Here is a 25,375-nt window from a genome sequence, read left to right on the forward strand (position 1 = left end):
ATATCTGGATCAGTGACAACTACCATAAATGTACAGTACATGATTTCTTATGAGTGTGTACCTGAATGTTTGTGTGTGTGATGTATGTGTGTATAACATTGTCTTACTTGAGATGATGTATGCCGTCTGGTGTTGCCGGGACATTGTATCTCCGCATGTACTCGTGCATCTCAGGGAAACTCTTCTTGAGGTAGTCCTCTGCGCTGCTTTCTCTCACTGTGGCAAATCGGAACCCCTGGGAGGGATGGTGCAACTGCAGGAAAGAAGAAATAAACCCAATTGTTACCCTTAGCATGCCTTCAAAAATATTGATAATGATATTTTTCACTTCAGTCTGTTGTTTCTCTTTTCTTCAGTGGGTATTTTTGTAGATGCAGAGGGAAGGCTCTGGTGAAAATGATTTGTTTTTTTTTTTCTTTTCTGGAACCGACTCTCAATGTCCCTTCACTCTTGGGATTCAGAGAGTTGGTGAGTTGACAAAAAGCATTAATTACCTCACCCCAATTGCCCTTACAAAGGTGGTTTAATTAAAGAATATATTTGCTGACTTAAAGCTTAAAAGGCTGCACTCTTCACAAGATGGACTCTTCTACAATTTGGAAAAGATACCTAACCCTCCGGTCTGCAGTTTCATCAAGTGCACATCAGGGACATAAAGAGAAATTCCACAACAGCCTGTTGCTGAGCGCGTGAGAAACTAAACAACCATGTTTGCAGAAATACATGAACAACCAAACGCCTGAAAACATATTTTTCTATCACATTAAATATTCATGACTAAATAAGCATCTTCAGATACAATTTATTGAGAGTTTAACACTCAAAAACTCTGTTAATGTGCTCTATCAGGACTGTGTAGGTCTGGTTTGATCAGATATGGCTGACAGTGACCCATCAACCCAACAACTGTAATCAGATTCTGATTCAAATGTTGCTGAATCCTGAAAGGAAATACAGAGTCCCGCCCACTTCAAACCAGTGAGAGAAGCACAGAGAAACAAAAGAAATGCATTAACTGTTGAGTGCACCTTTGGGTCATGTATCCCTGACAGTTGCTCATAGGTCTTCTCCCCGACCATGACAGCAGCTAGGTTAGCGGTGTAGGTGGACAGACAGAAAAGACAGAAGATGGCCCACAGGTTCATCAGCAGGCGGCCCGTCCAGCACTTTGGTGGCTTGATGGCCACCGTTCTCCCAAAGAGAATAGCGTAGCAGACGTTGAGCGCCGAGGAGAAGGAGAACACCCGGTCGCGGTTGCGTCCACGTGGCGTCATACCAAATGGGCTGTGCCACTCGTACAGGGTGAGGAAAACGGCGGTGACGTGGAGGGAGACGAAGATGCCGAGCCACATGGACCAGTGGAGAGGCCACATGAAGGCACCGATGGGTGCAGCTGTGTCACGAGTACGAACCTGGGCAGGAGGGGAGACACAGGGTTGAAAAAGGGCTAGGACTGGAAAATCAAATACAGTTGTGGATGGGATTTAGAAAGTATTTATATCTGTTATATACAGAATTATCTTTTTGTTGTTTTATATGCCGCAGCTGTTTCAGTGTGTTAAGGTGTTGGTTATTTGCTCATTCAGTAAATTATCATACATAGGGTTGTTTTATCAATTTGAGCTAGGAGCTGGAACAGGAGTCTCGTAAAAAGTCACGGAAGCGAGATGAAATACATTGGGAGCAGGCTAGATGGGAGGAAAGTTTCAACCCCCTCTATCACCTTGTACGACATATAAATACTATAATTAATGAAAACATTGCACACAGGGAAGCTACAAATGCGCTAGCCTCGCATTAATCAGCCAAAAATCCAACAGTGTACTCTTAACAAATGCAAATCCACTGGTAAGGGCGCTGTTCGTGACACGGTTATTTGGGAGAGAGAATAAAAAGTGGAAGAAAACATAGATAATAGAAGAGACAGCCACCGTAAATAAAGCAGAACATCTCCCTCTGTAGGGGTATGTTAAGAGGATGAGAGGAGGGAGTGATTACCACCATCACTATGTCGGCTGGTGAGACTAGGATGGTAATTGTAGTAATAGGGTCACCCCACAAAGCTGTACACTCACCGGTCCAGCCCCATATGGGGAATTGCATTAGAATCCAATAACGTGGGGCTTGCAGTAATAAAGCTCTGCCATATTGATACTGACCACCAGCATACCAAGCGGAGAGAGTGGAGTCAAGGTCAATGACAGAGAGCAGGGAAGGACGGGCCAAAGAGTAACAGAAGTGAGATATATAACAAGTGGAAAGAAAATATAAAATGAGGAAAAAGTGTAAGAGAGCAAGAGAAAGAGAGGTACTGACCAGGATTCCCAGGCTGGTAGAGAAGAAGGGTGAGGTGAAGTCAATGACTTGGCTTCTGGCTGAATTAATGCTAAAAGACGTCACTGCCAGGTGGGCAGCGCCACTGAGCAGATCGCCCACCAGTCCCGTCCAGCGACCATTCTTCAAGCCCCCATACTTCCCATCGCCTACAATGTAGAGGTCGAAGGTGAAGCCCATGTCCTCTGCCAGCTTCTCCAGCAAGTCAATGCAGTAACCATAACAACACTTCTTGTGGTCCGTGGGAAAAGATACGTTGGGCCCTGCAAGGTTGTGGAAAAGTCTTTCCAAAACCAAAGACTCATTGGTGAGCGGGTCGAGGCACAACTGGCCTGCAGGACACAACCCATCCCCATCCACCTCACGGGTGAATACAAACGGGTGCTCCACCAGTGTCACCACCCGCATGTGCAGCCGTGTGGATCGGCGCCAGTCACCTCCAACCCCAGAACCCTGATGGCTTGGCCAGGCCCCCTGGTCCATCAGAACTTTCCCCCTGCGCCAGCGGCCCAGGCGGGTCCATGTTGGCTGGCCTAGGGGGTCCAGCTGGAGGGACCAGATGTAGTGATGGGCCTCTGAGATGACATTCTGGCTGTGAGTGTGTCTGGATATAAAACCGCTCTGGCCCTCAAATGATGTGTTGGATAGAAATCTGAGAGGAATGAGGGGGAAAGAGAAGGAAGAAATGACAGGGGGAAAAGGGGAGACAGGGAGGAGAATGGTGGAAGGAGGAAGAGAGGGGAAGATAATAGCAGAAGAGTTAGAGGAGGAAATCATTTTCAGTCTTTCCATAATTTAAGTTGGCCTATGGATACACACAGTATATATTGGGTGTATCCTTCCGTGCATGTGTGCGCCTGGGAATAAACAAACAAACAAATAAAAAAATCTTCGGAAAAACATTTAGCTTAAGTTTACAAAGTTGAAATTAGGGTCAAGATTTTGGCATTGGTCATATATACAGTATACACACCCTTGTAGACTTGACATGGTGACAATTAGTCACAATGCAGTCTGGAAGGTGGCAAATTGGATTCAGCCAGACTTGGTTTAAATGTTTCAGTGCAATGGACATGGCACAGTGATGTCTGGTTATCTCTGTTGCCCACTAGTGGCCAAACACATTAATGCATAGGGATAATGATTTTTAGCCTTTAGTTTCATCCTACTTTCAAAATACATGTGCAGTTAAGAGTTCAACTGAGACAGAGACAAAAAGACAAACATTTTATGTTCATATGCTCTTACAATTCCAATCAGATTTTTTTTCTTAGAAAGTTTGAACTTACTTTCTGGTTCATAGTGTAAAGAGGTTGAAGGAACCTCAAATTGAAGTGGGTTTGAACATCCTTCCAACCCTTTGCCACTATTTTCTATGGAAAGAAAATGTGTTTGACCAGTGTCAAAAATAACTGCATACTGATCCTCAACAAGCCACACATTTTGATGTTACCTTCCATTATTTTGGTGGTAGCTGGAAAAAAACATCCAGTAGTTGAGGTGATTAGTATGACAGCAGCAAACACTACTGCAAAGGTGGGTCATGTTAGACTGTATGCCACTTGAACTGTGGATGCCATCAGTAGATGTCTTGCTGTAGCAGCTATAGATGTTCAGATTTCCTATGATTCTGACTGATCCCCTCTAGGACTTCTTATCTATGTTGACTTCAACGTTGAGCTTGACCGTTGATGTTTGACCTTCGATGAGGACCGTGTGATATGGACAAAAACCCCTGAACAAGCAAGTAAGTGGACGATGAATTACAGAAGTTACCACTGAAGCTACAGGGAGATTAAAGATTAAAATTAGGGAACAGGCGTGGTCATGTTTAAAATTTGAATAATTACTTACTTACTGAAAGATTGTGGTCATGATTTCAAAAAGACAACATCTATAGGAAGTAAATAGAAAACAAACAGCAGTCTTCCATGTCAAAGCCACATGCTTTGCTGACTCATCGATCCACCCTAGCCTGCTCCCTGAGAGGTTCTGCTGCACTGTAACATCACATGACACAACTTCAGACTTTTGTACACGTAGGTCGTTGTAGGCGTTTAATAAAACGACCAGTGTTGCAGTTTTTCTGGCGATGACAGTCCAATCAAAGAGGAACAGTGGACACAAGTTAAAACTACCCAACATGGTTGACTAAACCTGCAACCCTATGACCCTCTTACTGTACTTAAGTTAAAGTTGAATAAAATTTGACATTGTTTTGTTTTGTATCAATGCATGTTGTAAGCTTAAAAGCTTCTCTTTGTCTCTCAAACAAGAACTACAAAGTGAGAGTTCATGGAACGTAATTCAAATCATACAATCAAAGTATATGCAATATGCACAGCTGCTAAAGAAGTTCTCAACAAAAAAATTAACTTTTCCAGACACTCCAGGATTCCTGGCTGGGATTTACAGGTTTAAATGTATGATTATATTTTAGCTCTGGTTAGTTTATAAAAAGCAAAATCCCAATTTAATGGCGTAACACCAGCACCGGAGAGGTGTATTATCGTGGTGGCCTCAGTGGCTGTCTCGAATTGTGTTTGTGTGTGTGTGTGTGTGTGACAGGATAAGACAGACCACGGCCCAGTGATCACGCCATCTCCCTCACTGAGCCATGCTACTGGCTGTCTGAGAGTGTCAGATACCAGAGCAGACGCACACACTCACACCCACACACAGAAAAACACACACACTTGTCCACTGGAATGGATATGTTTGGATGTAAGAAAGAATGCAGGCATCCATTCTGCACAAGTAGATGCACAAATCCTCCATATGCCTTCAGGAGGTAATGATGTAAATGATGTGACCTTTTCCGAAATGTCTCTTTCATGGCACCTTGCTCACTGGGAAAATTTCCTGTTTTCCACCACCTTGTCTACTTTCCTGCATCTTTAACTGGTGTTGAATCAACCTGACAGCTCAACTAGTCAGTCTGAAGGTCATTGTCTTCACCGTAGCTTGTAGATGTTAAACTACCTGGGGAGTGTGTCTTCCTCTTCATTGGACACAACAGAAGAGACACACTCTTGCACATTCCTGATGCAGAGAGGCGTTGCGTGTTAAAAGTGAAATGTCACATTTCAGTAAAAGGTCACATAATATGACAGTTAATATTTTGTGTTTAGTCAAGACATCAATAACATTTTAGTGTGTTTCATTGTTGGGAGTTACAGACAGGTTCAGACTAACACTGGCAGGGTGTGTCAGCAGAGGTGAGACTATTTTGCCTGCAGCTGAAAGTCGCCTCTTAGAAAGTCAGAGATGCTTTTTTTCCCTGAAAGGTCGCTCTAACATCGCTCTAACCCACAAGTATAACAAACATAGATGATAAGTTGATCGGAAATGTGCTATTAGTGTACATGTGGATTTTCCCATGTCAATCTTTGTCAGGGATTTGATGGACCATTTCCTCTCTGTATGAACGGGAAGCAGCGAGCAGAGACTACACTGACTGTGGAGCAGAAATTGCAGCCACTCCACTAACATCATCAGAACTCCAGGAAACTCATTACAACTGGGCTTGATCCTGATTGGCTCCACTTATTAATGAACTATTGAATTCCTCTAATCAGACCGGTATGCAGTGGTCAAACTGACACCCACATAGGGTATAATAGTTTTAATTGGTGCAAAAGCAAAACTGCAAGCATGAAGACACCCTCAAAATAGCTTTAGGTGTGGAGCGTAGCTCATGTTGTCTGCTGTAGACTTATAATCTTCAAATTAATTTAGTTTCATTGCTTAAAATCTAAATAGTTTGATACGGAGGGATACTTCCTCTTTGAAATAAACTTTTAACTCAGTGAGGGCATTTTTGGAGTACCTAATCACATTAACTGCAACTTTTATAACAGCTTGCTTTGCTTTCAAAGAAGAATCAAAAGTTGGTTTGCAGAAGCTTGAACGACAGAAAGCTTTTTTTAAGCTGATACCTGTGCAAGGGTCTTGTTGGATGCATGCGGCCTTTTCATGGTCGCCGACTGTCAAACAAGACCTTGACTTCTTTTACATCAGGAACTGCTACAGCACCTCCTACACTCTAAATAAATACTATGCTAAGTTTTTATACAATGCGAGATGATTCATTTCCACCTCATGAAATGGAAAAATTATGGCATTTGAAGCAGGGGAGTCTTGATGGTATTTCAAGCTGAAGAGTGACGTCAGGGTGAATCACATCTATTACACAGCAACACTAACTCAATGTCATGTCCTCCTCATGCTCTTTCCCCATGAATCACCTACAGAAGATTTTGAGCATAATATAGTGTATAACCAAGTTGTGTAAATGTTTACGTCACTGGTAATACTAGAACGGAGAGTGAGCAAAATAAGCAAGCTGAACAAAAAGGGATGGGAATGCTCTTACATCACTTATATTGCTTGCAAAATATCAATCACCAACATTAAGCATGTTTCAGTCAGTATCAAAACATCTTGTTCTTAACACCAAAAGACAGAAATAAGCATATGCTGCTGCCTTTTTAGCAGCATAAAAGTGTCTGCCAAGATCATCCCTCCTTGTTAAACCAATCCCTCCCCGAAGCAAACAGAGAGTCTTTTACTCACATTGGTTCAGGGAATGCAACCCTCAAAGGGGACATTTATTATATAGCATTTTCTATCTTTATGGCTCAGCTCACTGGCACATCAGGGTACTATATTTGGCTTTGGTGGACATGCATCACTTTAAAATGATTTTTATCAAGAAGGGTTGTCTCTGGTGGGGAAAAAAAGAATAAGATAAGCTGCTGAAATATGTCCTGGCTATGTCTTATCTGTAAATACAGGACTTTTGCCCCCTGTCGTTTATCTGTATCTACATCTCCAGGGGTTATTTATAGTATTTATGTGAAAATGTCTTTCTCTCTTTATTCCCTGCTCTGTCTTTTCTCTTTCTTTATCTGCACCCTACTTTTTCCTCTTCCCCTGTTCTGTTTTCACGTCTTTTGCCACCTGCCCAGTACCTCTCCTGCCTCAGCTTCTCAGTCAGGCCCTCCCATAGGTTTACAGTATAGATACTATAAATACAGATAATTTGGAATAGCATACACTATTACCCTTTTAATAGAAGGAGCATAATTATACCGTACACACATCACATAAATCTCTAGTATAAGCAGCTTCAAGATTATAAGGTTACAGGTTATGATAAATAAAGTAACCCCTCAAGACACATTCACTAATAAATTTGGCCAATTGGTAGCACTAGAGGAATGGACAATAATCCAAGATTAATCCTTTGGAGAGCATGGCTATCTATGTTGGATCCCTGTTAAATTAAAACAGATTTTGACATTTTTCATGATTGCAAATCAAAGCAGTATGTAAACGACAGGGTTGAAAAGAAAGAGTCCTTGCACATAGTACACAGGAGTTCCTGTAAGTGTGACTGTTTCATAAACATAATGCTAAGTGATATGCCTTGAAAGAATTTTCCCATAGGACAAACCAAATGAATGACCAATAGTGCTCAGCAAATGGAACTCAGTGATAAATAGAAGAAAAACAAAAGATCTGTGGATGTGACCATCAGAGTTTATCCATGGTACAGCCTGACCCTTTCTAATCCCTGTTGGATCGAAGCCTGAGAAAGCAGATGGAGGGAGAGATGGGAATTAAAGTAATAAAAAATCAGCTAGCCAAGCAGTAACAGATTAATCCTATTTGAAATAAAGAATAATTCATCATCTGATTTCTCGGAATGGAATGCTAATCTTTCTACATTATTAGATTATTTTAGTTTTGTCATTCATACCATACAATATTTATGTCAGTATATTTAGCCTGTAAATATTCTAAACATGCAGAAAGAAATTGATCTTGGGACATTTAAAATTCTCCTCAGTAGTAAGAATTGGCAACATTCCTTTAGGACCAGAATCCAACTTCCATACACTCCTTCACTTTTACACACCAGCCAAACATTACACCACAACTGGCTGATTAGCTCTCCCTTCACCAGAAGCAACCTCGGTTGAGAGTTTTGTGCCCATTTGCATACACACACATGCATGTCAGGCTTATGTCATTACCACACATTTCAAATAATTAAAGCTCACAATTTCTTAACATAAAAAGTAAAGTGCATTTACAATTATTTTTAATGCTATTGAAGCGACACCTGACATGTTTTCGTAGCGGCAGTTTAAAATTACAGCAAGAAGCAACACTTTGTGTGTTTGTAAAGTTGGTGAGTTCAACTTCTGCAGTGAGCTCTGAAAGATATTGTTTAGGAGACATTTTTTTCCGCCGAAGTTATGATTTGTCACTCACTGTTTGGAGATAAAACACCACCGAGCACCAGTACAAGTTGGACAAGTAGAGCAAACCTACTATATGTTAAAAAGGAGGGTTCACATGCTTTTCTTTGTGATTAAGTCTGTTTACACACAGGTTTTATTCAAATAACAACGTGGCCTGGTGCATCTTAACAAATGAGGATCAAGCACTTATTTAACCTCAAATGACCTTTTGTTTGTATTTGAAATTCCTCAGTAACCCCCTCATCCATTACATATTCACCGTCCTTGTGGAAGTCCCTTATCTGACACCTGCTCTCTAGTTCTATCACATAGCCTGGAGGAAAACACCTGGCCAAATGTTATTGTAGTCATGTCTTTTCTCTTTTTAACTGGCCTCTTTGTGCAGTTGTGATGTTGTACAAATTAGTTATCAGAATCAGAATCAGAAATACTTGATATTGATCCCCAGGGGGAAATTACCTTGGGGGCCGGGGCCTTGATCTACAATCTTGATTGTTTTTTTCATTTTTTTTGTGGCTTTAATTGTTTGACTACTTTTCTTATTTGCATGAAAGTATTTTTGTGCATTTAAGACTTAGTTAACATGTTTTATTGCCATTCAACTAGAGTAAAATAAAACTTCATAATAAAACATTTTCAAGCAATCGTTAATTGTTTGGAATTTTCTCATCCTGCTAACAACAACTGGCTCCTAACTTGCTTGGTCAAAGTGGAACTGGTTTAGCATATAGCCGGAGGTTCCTACAATGCCTCACCTGCCCTAATCCTGTACGATACAACACTGATGACAACACTTCTGTATGTCATCAGTTATTTCCCCTTGTGACTGGGTGATTACTCGGCCAGCGAACCTGCTGCCACCAAGTCCATAACAATCAAGCAATAGATCCCTGGGAGGGTTTCAATGTCCAGCTTGGGAACTGCTACTGCCTCTCTGTTGCTCATCTGTCACATGCTTTATGGCTTCAAGTCTATTGTGGTGACAATCATTTCCTTCCAGGTCAGTTCATCCACCAAGCACCTGATACCACAGCTGTAACACAAAGCCAAAGGCAGTCCCCTCACTACGACTAAAATAGCCACGGATTTGAAGGGTGTAAGACAAGGGTTCCCAACGTGGGAGTCGGGACCCCTCACAGGTTTGCAAAATAAATCTTAGGGCTCACCAGATGACTAAACCAACTACAAGGAACTTTCATTTTGTGTTGATTCTGGTGGCCCCTATGGACAAAAGCAGTAGTGTTTCACCCCCTTGTGTTTTAAAGATCTGGCTAGCACATGCATTTGTTTTGGAAGCCAGTGAAAGAAAGACGCAACCCTTGCGTTAGACTCTGCATGTCTATTTTGCAAGAACAAAAATGCAATATGCAATCAATGTGACCGTAGTGATAACCTAGTTTCTACCAACAATAGGCAATTAGGCAATAAAGCCCAACCTCAGCAAGCTACAAGTCAGGCAGCTCAGCCACAAAGCCGATAGTGAGGGCAGAAGTCTGATCAGTGAGGAAGAAGCAGAGGGAACTGTAAACAAAAGGCCATATTATCAAAAAAGTAAAATACCAGTAGTTTACATGATTACACACGTTTTATTTTTTAGATGTTTTTTTTTGCATCAGTGAGTTTTATTCTCTCTCAAATTATTTTTGTTTGATATTTAAGGAGCTTTGTTTGATTATACTGACACAAATCTGATTCCATATAACCTTGTCATCACCAGTGTTTGATTCTGTGTGACTGAATGTCGTTGTCTTCAATCAGCTTAATCTTGTGTTAACAAGACCTGCTAAAGGGAACTTCAGTTTCTGCAAATGTAACAGGCATGACAATAAAAGTCACATAAGCACTGAGCAGGAGGGTGGCTGATCGATGATTTTCTAATTGCTGTGTCTAATTAGTTCAGTGATTGTCAGCACTGTGCTGCCATGCCAATTTGCTCGTAACAGGTGGAGATTTTGAAGTCAGTGTGGCTTACAGCAACTCACTCCAGTCATACACGCTCATCCACAAGTGCTGGTGCCCCCGAACAGGACTGTGGGGCAGTGACATAAACTGCAACTGTGGCTCGCTCTTCCTGCCATCTTCTTTTAGCTGCTTTGCTTGGAGGCAAACAATTTTTATTTGTCAGCTCCTCCTTTTAAAACCTGTTTCTCTTTTCACAGAGCCAATGTCAAAGTTTGACAAACAACGTTTTGTAATAAGTTTTCTCTAAGCTAATTTTGGTACAGAACATCAATTCTAACTCATACCATATACCTTAGGCCATTATCTGTGTATACTTTTATTTCAATATTACAGCAGATATAGGACAAATGTATGTTGTTCCAAAAGTTGTGAGCTGTCGTTGTGCACTGTTATATGTGATGTGTTTATACCTTAATTCAACCAAGGATCCCCCCCCCCCCCTTTTTTTTCATCAATCCAACTTATGCTAATACTCCTAGTATATATTTTGTATAATTTATTGTGTTTGTGCCTATATATGGGTATTTATAACCTCTCTAAAATCTCATCATATGCATTTTATCTGTTATTTTCCACATCCACCTCATTCTCATCCCCAGCTGAACTCAGACTTCATAAAAATAGCGTGATTAAAGAATAATATCGAACTTTAATGTGTCTAAGCACTTTTCCTGGGTCTAAATGTCCAACAGCCCTGAAGCAAAATGAATCAAAATTACTTTTGAAATATATATAGTCTGACTTTCAGCAACTTTCATGTGCAAATATCAGCAGAACTTGAGGACAGTCAACTCCAACCTTTCGCCACACCCTCAACTCCCTCATATATCTTACTCTCCCTCGGGCCGTGTGCAACCCTTGAGTCCTTGAGCCGTTGTGTGGAATATTATGACTTAATGAAACAGTCTGAATGTGTAGCCCTCTGCCTGTACAAAATCCATGAATACACTGGTAATGCAGAATGTAGGAGGGGATGCAAAGTCATTGGTGACCAGCACAACAAACATACTGACTAGAAACACTTTAAAAAAAGCTTTAAAGCCCCTTGTGGCCCACAGGTGGAGCTTTGTTGAAAATCCACAGGAATAATACACTGTGATACACATGGAAAAAGGTACAGGTGACTCCTAAACTACCCTGCCTCCACAATCAGATTAAAGATCATTTCAAAAAGAAAAGGAAAAGGAAACCAATACAATTGTTAGACTGCACACACAAATATATTTCATACTATGTGGGACAAAAGTTAATGGTAATAGATGATGATCATGACCCTGATTCAATTTATCGCCAATCTTTATAACCTAGAGAGACATACGGAAATTGGAAAAAGAACTATATGTCGACATCTATTAATCCCTTAAGCATGAATGCGATGGGGCAGTCCAAGCAGTCCCATAGCTTTACAAAATCTGAATTACAAAAATAAAAAAGGAATAACATTTCTGGAAGAAAACAGCCTTTCTTTATATTTACAGAATACATACAAACATACATCCTTTCCTTTCCCCCAGCATCCACAACTTTTTACATTATATCATATACTGCTATCTAATACCTACATATTTCCCTGAGCCACACATATGGCTGACTTTTCCTAATCCCAGGTGTGTGTAACAGCTTGGATTAGACCCAGTATGCAACATAGGAAACTAAACCTCTTCAGGTAAATCCCCTGCCTTCACAGGGTCAATCACAGGGCTCTTATAAACCTGGCAAAAGGTCCTGTGACACGTGTTCTTTGTTCTGTGATATGTAAAACACTGACAGACTAATAAACACTTCATATGCTGCTTAAAATGAACCAAAGAAATGTAAACACAATCAGAAATCTCCTCCAGACCCTACGAGCTCATCATCTTCAAATAATTCTCTTCCTGGGGCGATCATTCTGCTGATTCAGGTGTTTTGAGGAGAATCTCAGTGGGATAAAGGTCAGACTCTTATTGTAATGCAGTGGTGTGTGATCACACACTCTTCATTCACTCATATCTCAGCAATATAAAGTAAAGTGGCCCAGCTGCAGACTACAGCACTGGCGCTAAATTCATCACACGTTGTCATTTTACCACGTTGCTGCAGATATTGAGTACATATAGTTTGAGTTTAAATGCGCTGCCTGCAGACTCTAGACTGGCATTGCAGCTGGACTGTGACCAACTATCTGCATGATGTGAGGGAAGTACATTCTCCCACAACAAAAGGATTATAGAGACAAAGTAGAAACAGGAAGCAGAATGTGGTGGGAAGTACAATGAGGGCTGTTGGATGGAGATGATCCTGGTTCCAATGGAGCAATGGATCACATGACTATTTGTATGTGAAGGGGTTACCTGACTCTGCTGTTCACCTCAGTTACACGGCCTCAGTCTCTCATCAGCGTCAATTTCATTTTCAGTGAAATAGCTCTAAAAGCCCACTTTATGCTCCCTAGCCAACACCACACGGCAGACAAAGTTAGTTAGTATCTTACATTTAGCATTTAGCTGCGAAACAGCCAGATGTTTCCCTCAGGAGTTAATGGAAACCAAAAGAGCTAGAAATAGAGTAAATATTGGACTTACACTTGCCAGGTGGCCAGAGACACAACTCCAAATGAATGCTAATGCTGCTCTGTATGTGCTGGGTGTGTAAAGAGGCAACGGTTTGCCAACAAGTTTGCCATATTAACTTCAAAACAATTTCAGTGTTCTGTTCACAGCCTATTTCCACTGCCGCCAAGAGACCCAAAAAATCAGTTCTTGCTAGTTTAAATTGCCAATAGATTTTAAAACCATACGGAAATGAATGGAAACTTGACGATGCCTGAGAAAAATGCATTCAAATTTCTAATACAACAAGGGGGTTAGCTGTGATTTAAAGCATGTTTGATTTGTAGATGGGCTAAAACATGCAAAACCAAAACTAAGGCTTAAACCTATCGCCTTTTCCGACGTTGTTTATGTTGCCTGATCTTCACTTGAATGTATTTGTTTTTTAATGGACGTGCATGAATGGTTGTTGTTGAAACAATCATTTTATGGTGCAGAAACATCATCATCTTCACAAAATCATCAATCATCAAAATCATCACATTAATCTTGTCAACAGATCTTGTGGTCATTGCATTGAGAACGTGTGGGTGTAAATATCACATAAGTATCTGAATGATTTCCTACCTTGCCAAGTATTCCCCTGAGCTGCCGTTGCTCTGTTGTACATCCATACAGTTAGTAGTTCCAGGTATGAGTGCCATGGCAGGATTCTGTTGGGCTGCACTGCCCACTGCCCGCGCCACCAGCTCCACTGAGTCGTGGACGTAGTGATCCAGAGAAGGGGACCCCATGACCCCGTGTGCCAGTAGCCCCAAGGGCAACCCCTCTGTTCTCAGCTCGGCCACATTCTGGCTGTCCCCCAAAACCCAGTGAAACTCTGGGAGCATCATCCGGGTGGCCAGCGTCCACAGGCGGCGCACCTCGCGGATTTCGCACCCAAATGTCACCACACCTGTTGTGGATGAAGGTTCTCTCAGGGCCTCCAGCTGCCGCATGACAGCTTGCTGCTGGTCTGATTTAGAGGAAGAAGTAGACGAAGACGCAGAGGATGAGGCAGCGGGGGAGAAATTAGGTAAAGAAGACGATGACGCCTCCGCTCCTGTTGCGACACCTGATGCCACTCCTGAGTATGATAATGGCGATGAAGACGGTGGCGAGGTTGAGGCGGTGCTTGTCAGATTGATAAGAGTGCCCAGGTGGAAGCGGGTGTTGTTCTTGATGAGGACGAGGAAGTCGCTAATGTCCCATTCCTGACAGAGTAGAACGCTGATGTCCCACCAGCCATTCATCATCAGCAGGGAATAGAGGAGACGAGATGGTGGAGCCTCCACGGTCCGCATCGCCATTTGGAAATGGAGAGGATTCTGCGAGGAGATTGCAAAAGGGGAAACAGGTGTAACGGGAGATGAATATGGAAGCGGGTGTGAAAGGTTTACACAAAGGAGGAGAATAAGGTTGGAACAGACAGAGAAACAGAGAAAGTGAGGTGATTTGGGAAAGGGGATGTAAAAGAAGGGAATGGGAGTTCAAGGGGAGAGGGTGAGGAAGATTTAAGAGATTGAAAAATGGAAGAGATATGAGGAAAGAGCATGGGGAATGGGAGAGATGGGATAGAGATGAGGGACAGTTAAACAAATAAACAGGAGGAAATACAGGGAATAAAAATATAAGGGAGATGGGAGTGATAAACAAGATGTGATGGGGAGGGCAAAGGGTCAGTAGCATTTCACAAAGGGCAGAGAGATGGGAGGAAAACATTAGAGGATGGTGTTTGAAATGAAGGGTAGATTGCGAGAAAGGATGAAAGGCAAAATAAGGACAATGGAGGGATAGGGGAGGATGAGGAAGAGGAGGTGAGGTGCAACGTTAGGGAAGAGGGGAGAAGGTTATTGAGGGATAAGAATGGGAAGATGGGGCACCGGGAAGGAGAAACAGACGAAGTAGAGCGGGGAAGTGAAGACAAAAGAAAAGAAAGACAGAATGGTTATAAATCCAACAGTAGAATTACTTTCTGTCTTGGAATTCAATTTGTTCCTGGAGAACAAACACAGTCTGCTAGATATAATGGATTTCAGCCTCCACTTACCTGCTCCCATGAATATCATTATTCACATCATAAGAAATACATCTATTTTTATTTGTGCTTCTTCTTTGTGTTTTAAGCAATACCTAAGACATAAGGAAACTCTACGGGGGGCCCATTTTCGCATACTGTACCTCCCATGCAATTGAATTCACACCTCTGATTTGCGATTCATAAATTCATTGGCTGATCGATGAGGCCTGGACAGATCAATGGTTGGAGCGTGGCAATGGTGTGTGATTTCCACCCGGACCAGGAAGTGATAAAAGAGCGAGACCTCATAGTGCTGTCAGATGCTGCGATGAAAACTATCCCCCAAATGGCTAAGTGCTCGAGACAGATACTAAAATGAGAAGCTTGTTTTGAAATCTCCAAGATGCATGTCTGCAGTGGCTTCACCAAAGATACAGACAGGATAAATATCATTTACACAGTTTTTTATTATTCATAATGTTTGAATGCTGAAATAAACAGGATCTCAACTATTTGTATTGTGTAAAAGGCTGAGTGCTTGCTTTGTAGTTTGGAAAATGGGCTTTCTGTCAGTGGTGATTTAAATTGGCCAATACCACCTCCAGATGAGAACAGCAATATATTCTGTTAAAGGACCACACAGGTGGTTGCTGCTGACCATTTTCCAAACTACATAGTACCTTTTTTTTTAGATTGATTTCCGACCTTCCAGGCTACAGCGGGTTTCACTTCATTTCTTAAATCACCTTTGTGAGCCCCTGTCTTTGGTTTGGATAGCTAATCCACAGTGAAAAGTCCATTACCTTTATTCATTATTTTGGTCACAGTTAATGTTATCTGTGCGTGAGGTTGCAAGCAGAGAGCAATTTCAGAATAACTGTGTTATCAGAAAATCAACCCAGGAGACAAATGATTGTATTGACACTGAAAATGGGTGTTTACCACATGGAAATGATGTAACTTAACACTACTATGATTAATAGTTTTATATAAACCTTGGATGAAAAGACTATGTGTTATGTGACGAGCCCACAGAGAATTATCACCCAGCTTTCAGCTCATTGTTTTGTACTGTTTTGGTTCACTCTCACTGCTCTCATTAGCATTAATTTTGATGTTATATTCATATAAACTAAAACAGCTTTCTGCAAGGCTGGACATTAATCTTAAAAAACACTGTATGCTATAGAAAGTGGCTGATAGTAAAGTAAAACATGGATGATTTGTAGTTAATTGGCTAAAACAGGCAAAGAAAACACAGAATTGGTCCACTGACTCCTTCAGTGCCATTCTCATCGGACCAGTGCAAACCTACTGTACTCTGCACATACAGTGCATTGCACCTACAGGATTATAGTAAGCCCGAAGATCATCGCAGATACATTTCAGAGTGGACACAGCCATCCCTGTAATGCTTTAGATAAAATTAAATAGGCCAGATCCGGCTGCATGAGCTGCCAGATCTGCCTCAGTGTACTTTGGCATACTGTACCCAGCACACAACATACCAGCCACCCAGGCAATCAATTAGTCATGCATTTGCTTGCATGCACGCACTCATACACACACACAAACGCACGCGCAGAGCTACACATGCTTATAAGGCCCTCAGCAACTCTGTTTAATTGACTTTACAACTTTTACACAAGCTTTGCACTAAAAGTCCATTAGATTAATCTATTGGTTAATTTCATTTATCCCATTAATCACTCCACCCAACAGGCATGCAAATAAGACAATCATTATTCATCTGCTTATTGCATATACACGGATGGATTATTGCTGCGACAAAAGCACCAACAAAAGCAATACTACGTGTTTTATTTCATATTTAGAAGTTCTGTGTCAGGGAAAGAAATGGTAATGCAGTCCATGGGGCATCAGACTCTCACCTCCTCTCATCCCCCGGGAGGATTGGAGGATTTATTCTCAGCTGCAGCACTTCTGCACCGTGATCACCATAAATCTGTAACCCCTCTCTCTGTTCCTCATGTAAATAAACAGGAAGAATTTTGCCAGGAAGTGCGGCTGCCTGCTCTCTTACATAAATACAGAGGTCTGCTGCTTTCGATGCACAGGGAAATCCCAGCTCTGTTGTCACTGCACGCGCTCTCTTTCATCACTCTTCTCTCTTCAAAGATATCTTATTTTCTTTTCTGTGATTTCCACAGCCAAAATATATTTGCTGTGAGTTGCTTTTATGTGGAGAAACTTGCAACCTTTGCTGTATGGTAAAACTGCAGGGACCGGCAGAATCATGAGCCAGTGGACAAATCAAATGAAGTAGAAATGACTTGGTTATTGATCTTTTCTTGATTAAATGATTAATTGTGGGGAAAGTGTGAAAACTGATTTAAATGTGTTTCTCGTATTTTCTTTTCAAGACAACAGAAACTTTCTTTTGTAAACATACAGAATACTGTCCTGTCCTTGAAATAGCACCCCTAACTCCATGAAGACCTACCCATATCTTAACCGTTCATCCCACTGACCTCCTTATGTCACTGCCAGCGTTATTTATGAAGGGATGATGAGAAACTCCACGAACTCACCAAAGCCCTATCATTCATCTGTTATCCCTGCATCGATGCTGAGGACATAATTACTCCAATATCCTAATCAGAGTAATCTACAAATTAATTTACCAGCATCTAATTCCAGGCTTACTGTGTGTACCTGTGTACACTAGTGTGTGTGTTTTTTTTAATCTTTCCATTACAGAGATTCAACCATCTCTGAGTTATTACTATCATCCGTCAATCCCAGAGCCCCCTGCACCTTGGAGCTAACAAATCCTAAAGCGTAAGGACAATCAGTGTCAACCATTTACTGACATGCAGTTTATACGTTTTCAAGAAAACACAACCAGCCACACTCTCAGATATGTGGCACGCTAAGTGGTGATACTTTAGCTAACACATCTGCACACCCTGAAACACAAAGGTTGGACAAAATAATAATTAAAAATGACTTTCCCTGAATTACTTTTGAAAATACTACATGTCAAGTTGCTGCATGCCAAGTAGAAGTATCTATCAATACCCCATGTCTGTCACATGATTGTTTGTTAGTTTAACCATGTGATCGTTATTCATCTTCATCAGTGCTGTTATAATGATCGATCCAGACTGTTTTGGGTTGTTAGGTTGTCAGTTGATCTGGAGCTCTGTCATTTCATGACACATTAAAAACTGCTAATGGTGATAATATCGACAGAATCCTGCTTAAAGGCATTCAATATGACCCAATTATGAGGTAGTGTTTCTAACTGGGATTAAGTTGTCCCAAAGCCAATGACATATTTACAAGTTGACTCATTTCTACAATTTGTGAAACAACTGGCTGCTTCACTGTGTAAAGTCTGATCTGTGTAAATAAAAACAAACTATTCCCATTCTTATACATATGCAACATGGGAAATTCATAGTTGCATGTTCAGACTGCCACATTGTATACATTGTTATTCACTGTACAGTTGTTAGTTAAACCTGTGGAAACTAATGCAGTCCAATACAACACCACTAACTACAGCCTCAATTACCGAGTTTAACCAACACCTGTCTGATACTGTCTACAAAAGCTGAATCAATTATAAGCTTCACAAAGGTAGGATTTAGTGCGAGGGTGTAATAATTTCCACTTGGGACGGAGGGGCACGGCCCTTCACTTTTCAAACTACTATTCTTGTCCCTCTCACTTTTGCTGTTCCAGGTTGATTATCCTGTTAAAGTCTCGCCCAACATTGTTCTCTGACTGTCCAGCTGCCAAAATCCAGATGAGAGAACAGAAGAGTGATAAAAATGTTGACATGCACATCTCAGTCGCCTTCCATGACTACTGTGTGCCCAGAGCAATAAGCTTAACAAGCAGCAGCTGGTGGAGGGAGTGGGGTGCTTTTTATTTGCCCTCAGTTTCGCCTCTCAGGCTACATACAGACTGGGGCTGTATTTGAAACCGCCTACTATACTAGCAATACGTACTGATTTGGCCAAAATGTAGCATGTAGTATGCAATATGCAAACAAAAGCAAAATATGCAGTGATATACTGAAACAATCTCCAGTACGCACTGGACCAGTCTACCTCGCATACTGTGTCCCACAATGCAAAGCGCTGGCGCTGGATTGCCATTAATGTTATGCAAACTTTCATATTTTTCACCTTAGCAGTCACCAAAATCTGTTTCTGAACAAATTTCAGGTGAGAAATAAGCAACCTAGTTACTGAATCTTCACTCATATTAGATCTACAAGGTCTAATCTAAAAGTTTGTTCCAACTTTCGTTGGGGCATAATACCTGCATGATTATTACTTCCACTTTCCAAAACGGGAACCGGCTATGCCGGGTCGGGCATACTGCAAAATAAATCGATTTGACAGTTTCATACTGCATACTAAAAAGCAATGTGCAGTATGTAGTACATACTGCATACTGCATTTGTCGGTAGTATGTAGTAGGCGGTTCCAAATACTGCCTGATTGTCAGGTTGTTAGCACCGAGTGGAGCCTGAAGAGAATAACTGCAGACATTATTCAGGGCAGCAAAAGTACTTCCACCTCCTGTGCATGTTTTAAAAAAATCTATCTTCAGTTAATATTTTCTGGAAAGGAGCACAATAAATCAATCAGAAATAAAGCAGTCAAGCACAGCGCTCCTTGTACTAAAGATGTAAATACAAGATTATCTATCATCTCTATCAAGGAAGCTAAACAAAATTTTAAGTAAGGTTAGTACATAAACAATATTTTGTGCCCCCCAAACTTCTGAAACCAAACCTATGGTCTTGTGTACAGTTGTACCCAATGAACTAGTAACATGGTGTGTACCACATTCTTCTATCTGTACAAATAACATTGCACATCTACACGTCCCACCGATAGTTCTGTATATGCCCTTCAACATAATGGCAATATCTGCAACACATTTTAATGCAAAGAGCATATATTTGAACATAATTGGATTAAGTAGCAACAGATATTTGCATATATGCTTCAAGCAGTCAGTGAAGATGCTGTATCTTAATTTCCCACAAGCTCTAGTGTTGTGGGCCAGCATGGATTAGATTTCCACTTGAAAACGAGGTCCTTTTAACAGGCAACTGGTCTTTCCCGGGGAATTTCCTTTCCCCAGGAGTTTCTCAGTCCCTGGCCTTTTATATGTTAAATTCTCAACTCTGTGCTTCCAAAAGCCTTCACCACCTACTCCCAACCCACCTAGTCCCTTTACTCTGAGGTCACTTCTTTCCTTTGGTCCATAAGCTCCGTATTCTGAGGGTGCAGCCATCATTTTCGACACTTACATAACAAATTGTGGGCAGATTACATTATCAAAGGTCGCTCGCTGACTCATTTTATTATACAATTTTTAACAGTGAACTTTGTTTAACCTGGATTATAAACTTTAATAGGATGAAATGAGGCAATTGTCAAAAGAAGGTCACCAAATAAACACTAATGTGATCCTCTCAAGACATTCAAAAAGACTTATTTTGAAAATTCCGTTTTAGATGAAATTGCTGCCGGGATTTGCGAGCAAAACTAGATTGAGTCAGAAGGGAGTTTCTCTAAAAGTCACACACCAGCACTGCACTGTTTATATGGCTGTCTGCTTCCTACTCAAATGTACTGCCTGTTCATCCCTCCCTCCATCCATCCAGCCATCAATCACTCTCTGTCGGTGGAGCTGTCTGCGTAACCTACACCTGCTATTTCACTTTTAAGAACCGGTTTGGACTTTAAACACCTGCTGACCCCTTACAGCAAAATGCTTCCTTGTGCAGAGAGCAGGAAATTAGATATTACCCTGGACACACACACACACACACATACACACACATTACTATAGCTCAGTAGGTGGCAAGTGTCCCAGAGCCCTTCAGTCTAACTAATGGTTCGGATGTGTGTGTGTCTGTCTCTGTGCGAGTGAGTGTTGAAAAAAAACCAATGATGCTCTTTGCCCCTCCCAGGACGGGTTGTGTGTGGAAAGTCAAAAACACACACACTCTCTAACTGCTAGTGGGTGCTCATTAATATGCAGTAGCTGCCCTGTTAGTGCCACCTAATTAAAGAGGTTTCCAGTGTATAGTTGCACTAAATCATTCTGTGTACGTGTCTGTGTGGGTGTGTCTGCTTGTACTTTTGAGATAAATTTCTACGTGTACACACAAATGAATACACGAACACACACATACACTCCCAAATACTCTCAGCAGGTGTCTTTTCCAGAGAATGGTTATTGATGAACCATCCCAGTGATTAATTTAAAGTGTTTACACTTTCAACAAATGTTCTCTCTCTCTGTCATTCCAGCTGTGAACTCTGATAATCTTCAATTGTTGTATTTGGCAGCTTTTCAGTTCATGAAATTGACTACGCTCACGTCCCATCTCCTGCCAACTTTTCATCCAACACGAGGGCAATCTTTCTCCAGCCCAAACCATGTAGTTGTCGTTGTCTATAGCCTTGACCTCAAATCCATAAGGGGGCAGATCAGAAAATGTTTGGAACGGTCATGCGTGTTGTTTTGGAAGGCACTAACAACAAGCTATTTTGCTGTTTAGGTGCTGGTCTTGTTGCCTACAAACACCTCACATCTCCAAAGTTTCACAGACTGTATACCTACCAAAACCCCAAAAATTCAAGCTAAATTTTAAAGGTTGTTAATCAAACACTCAAGTTGATAAAAAAAAGTAACCATTTGTCAAAAAGTGAAAATTATAATATAAAGATATTGGCCATTGGTTAATAGACTATATTATACTTAATCATGAAGTTCTATAATGATGTTTTCCTGCCAAGTGGGGACATTGTTTAGTACATGCTGCACATATAGTAAAGTCTAGCCAAAGTTATAGTGAAGTAATTGAGAGAACAGGTGGGAAGATTTATTTTGCTTTGAATTGCCTTTGAAATTTTCCGTCTGGTTGATTCTCTGTGCACTATTCAATGTGTGTTCACCTCTGGAATAGGCCAGATGCCAAAAAGTGTTATCTAACTTGCTCTTACTTATGGGTGGCTCTGCATAAATTGATTTTTCCTTGCACAGAATTAAAGTAGGTAGAAATCTAGTCTTGACTTTAGATTGATGGTGCTGCTCACCGCAAAGAATACGCCATTTGAATGACTCTTCTGATTCACATCTCGACATAACGTATGATTACTATCATACATGTGTCTGATAATTAGAGGTGGGTGGATTGAGAAAGGGCGGTTTATCATGTCTTTGTTGTAAGGAAAGGGGTTAGATCAATACTGTAGATGTCAGCACCACTTGAGGTTAGCTTAAGCAGCTACTATTGTGTGTGTGTGTGTGTGTGTGTGTGTGTATGTGTGTGTGTGTGTATTCATCACAGTTGTCCAAGTAATAAGTGGTCAAAATGAAGCACAGCACCACATTGACTTGTTGTAGTTGCCATTCCAACTAAGTTCTTTCACTAACTATTGTGCTCCCTCTCTGTCCACGGTGCTGAACGTCTGCTTTCTGTATACACACAGTGGGATGCTGAAGAGCAAGAAAGCATTTGTTTATGCGTATACACCTCAGGGCATGTGCTGCTGGGTGCACACAGACTTCAATCACATCTTTACTTGTAACCTTGTCGATAAAAGAAGAGAGAATTGCACTCTCCTTCTCCCTGAAGAAGACACCCTGTGCATACTGTAGATTTCAGCGCCATGGACAGAGCCTGCTTGTGCTCTCTCCGCGCTCCTTTTCATTTTGTCTCAATTTGAGGCAACTGCAGCTTTGCCTCAGACTCGATGCTTTATGTGAAAATCAAGAACATCAAAGCTGATGTGATGGGTCACAAATTGTGTCGCCACTTCAGCTTAATTTGGGGCCATTTAAACCAAGACTGGTGAAATCAATACTGAGCAGGAAAAGAAGAGATGAATGCTCTGTCCTTCATCTGAAAGAATGACTAATACACAGGAGGAGGAGGAGGAGGAGGAGGACAAAGAGCAACAACAACAGGAGGAAGTGTCTCCCCCTCCAGCCTCTGCATAATGTGGGCCCCTCTGAATTAGGCCTTAAATCCACATGAACTCATTTCACTCACGCCTTAAAACTGAGATAAATGTACTTATGTGCAAACTGAACTGCTCTGTGTTCATATAGGCTGAAAATGAAAAACATGGATTACCTGTGACCAGTAAACACAGTGTGTTAGGCTACACCTGTGCAGACGCGGTCCACTGCAGCTGCATGCAGCAGTCAACAGTTAACAGCAGTTCAGCTGCAACTTAGGAGGAACTTTTTTTTACCTGACTGTGGCGCGTAAACTCCCTCTGCACAACGCTGACTACCGGCACGTGAAGCGCAAGCGAGACGAACTCCAACTTGACGAACTCGTCCCGGTTCCGCGGGAAGGCGATCATGGCGGAGACCCCCTGCACGACCACGGTGTGACACACGCTCTCCACGAAGGACAGCGGGTCTTCGTTCTCGGGGCTGCCCGCGGAGGAGGAGGAGGAGAACGCGGGCAGCTCGCCGAGTCCGGACCCAACGGCCATGACAAGCTCCATGGATAAATTGTATGGCAGCAATCCGGCCCGGTTGAGAGCCTCGACCGCGAGCAGGACCGAGTCTCGGGGTGCGAACACGCGGTTTTCCCTCGAGGTGTTCTCCACCCGCTGCCGTGCCTGGCTCTTACTCCTGCTGGCTCCCCGCTGGCTGTTAACGGCGCCTCTAGTCCTGAGGCTTCCGTATCCAGGCGCACCGGCACTTGTTTTAACCTGCTTTCCCAACTCCACCCGCCGCTCTCCGCTCTCCATCCAACCTCGATCGGGGTCCCAGTCCTCAGATATGCTGCCGACGGTGGCGGAGAGCAAGCGAGGCTGAACGTGCAGAGCCCCTACCCGAACCGTGTGGCCGATCCGTTTCAGCACCTGGCACGGCTGGGGGTGAGAGTGAGCGCACGGCGGGAGAAAGACGAGAGCGCACAGCAGTAAACATAATGGTGGCGAGACCCCGGTGCCTGCTCGAGCTGCTGCCGGGCCATTCATCATCATCATCATCATCGCCACCGTCTTCATCATCCGCGCTCCACAGCTGCACCGTCCAACCACAGAACGGCCGAACACCGGGGCCGCTCCGTTGGTCCCCCTCCTGGCCCCCTGCGTGTGGCCCTGGCGCGCCGCTCAGACCAGCTGCAGCCCCCGCTCCGGCTCCGGCTCCGGCTCCAGCTCCGGCTCCAGCTCGCGACAAAGTTGTGCGTTTCTCCACGGACACAGACAACAGGCTGCTGAGGCGCGAGATTGGGCACGAGCCGCGCACAAGCAAAAAATGACCCCCAAAAGTGCTGTTTTTCATCTCAAAAGATTTCCATCATTCAAGCCTTCTGATCACTAAACAGGTTGTGGAATCAAACGGTAAAATCTCACATATTCCAGTGACAGAACAAAAACAAAAAAATGAAGCAGGGTGTGTAGGCAAGCCCAGAGGAGGAAATGTCGAAAAAAGGTTAATGCGCATCAAACACATTCCAAAATAGTGAAATCCACCACTGGAAACATCTGATTGCTTCGAAGGCAAATTATCCCATTTACCATCCAGAGCGCACGAGCCAAGACAACATCACTTCATGTCGGTACTCGAGATGAAAAAAGAAAAAACAGTGTTTTTGTCCCCCCCCTTGTTAAACACCCGGGTAGAGGCTTTTTCCGGAGCGCGCGCGCTGCTTGGCTCGAGTCAACCTCTGTACCGACACTTGTACCGGCGAGACCTCCAGCAGGAGAGCGCGGTCCTCTGCGCACGTTCCAGTGAGATTTAACCCTGTCCTCACTTTACCTCCACCCCATCCCCTTCAAGTCAGTGCCAGTGACGGGGGGGGATGAACAAAGACACAAACAAATAAATAAACACATAATCATAGATAGATAGATAACCAAAGTTAATTAAAATAATATATAAATGTAATAACAAATCAAACACTCCTGTAGGAAAAAGGAAAAAGAAAAAGGCAAATGACAAATTATCGTCCAATCACTTCTCATCTGATGCATCGGCTCAGCTGATGTTAACAGGAGCTTTAGCTTTATGTAGAGCAACAGCTCTTCTGTTGTCCGCACAGAACAGTCGGCATACAGCTGGCTGAATTTACTGTTTCTGTTTTATGGAAGTGTAACATCACCTCTGCAAGTCGAGTAAAACTTCACACGCCATGAACCAATCATCCATCTTATACAACAACCCTGCAATAAATAACGGAAGCTTTTTTG

The 25,375-nt window shown here is 42.3% G+C and overlaps 1 protein-coding gene across 1 annotated transcript in view; it reads right to left on the reverse strand.

Moving 5' to 3' along the window:
* grin3a (glutamate receptor, ionotropic, N-methyl-D-aspartate 3A) overlaps window positions 1-24,193 on the reverse strand; it is a 39,823-nt gene extending 15,630 nt beyond the window's left edge. The window contains exons 1-5 of the mRNA XM_070924786.1: window positions 23,420-24,193; window positions 13,727-14,466; window positions 2,317-2,986; window positions 1,029-1,412; window positions 108-253 (exon numbers count right to left, since the gene is read on the reverse strand). Coding sequence (XP_070780887.1) covers window positions 108-253; window positions 1,029-1,412; window positions 2,317-2,986; window positions 13,727-14,466; window positions 23,420-24,193 — 2,714 coding nt within the window. The remainder of the gene's footprint in view (window positions 1-107; window positions 254-1,028; window positions 1,413-2,316; window positions 2,987-13,726; window positions 14,467-23,419) is intronic.
* Between the last annotated feature and the right edge of the window lie 1,182 nt (window positions 24,194-25,375).

The sequence above is a fragment of the Enoplosus armatus genome, chromosome 18 (assembly GCF_043641665.1).
Source record: "Enoplosus armatus isolate fEnoArm2 chromosome 18, fEnoArm2.hap1, whole genome shotgun sequence".
Lineage (NCBI taxonomy): Eukaryota > Metazoa > Chordata > Actinopteri > Centrarchiformes > Enoplosidae > Enoplosus > Enoplosus armatus.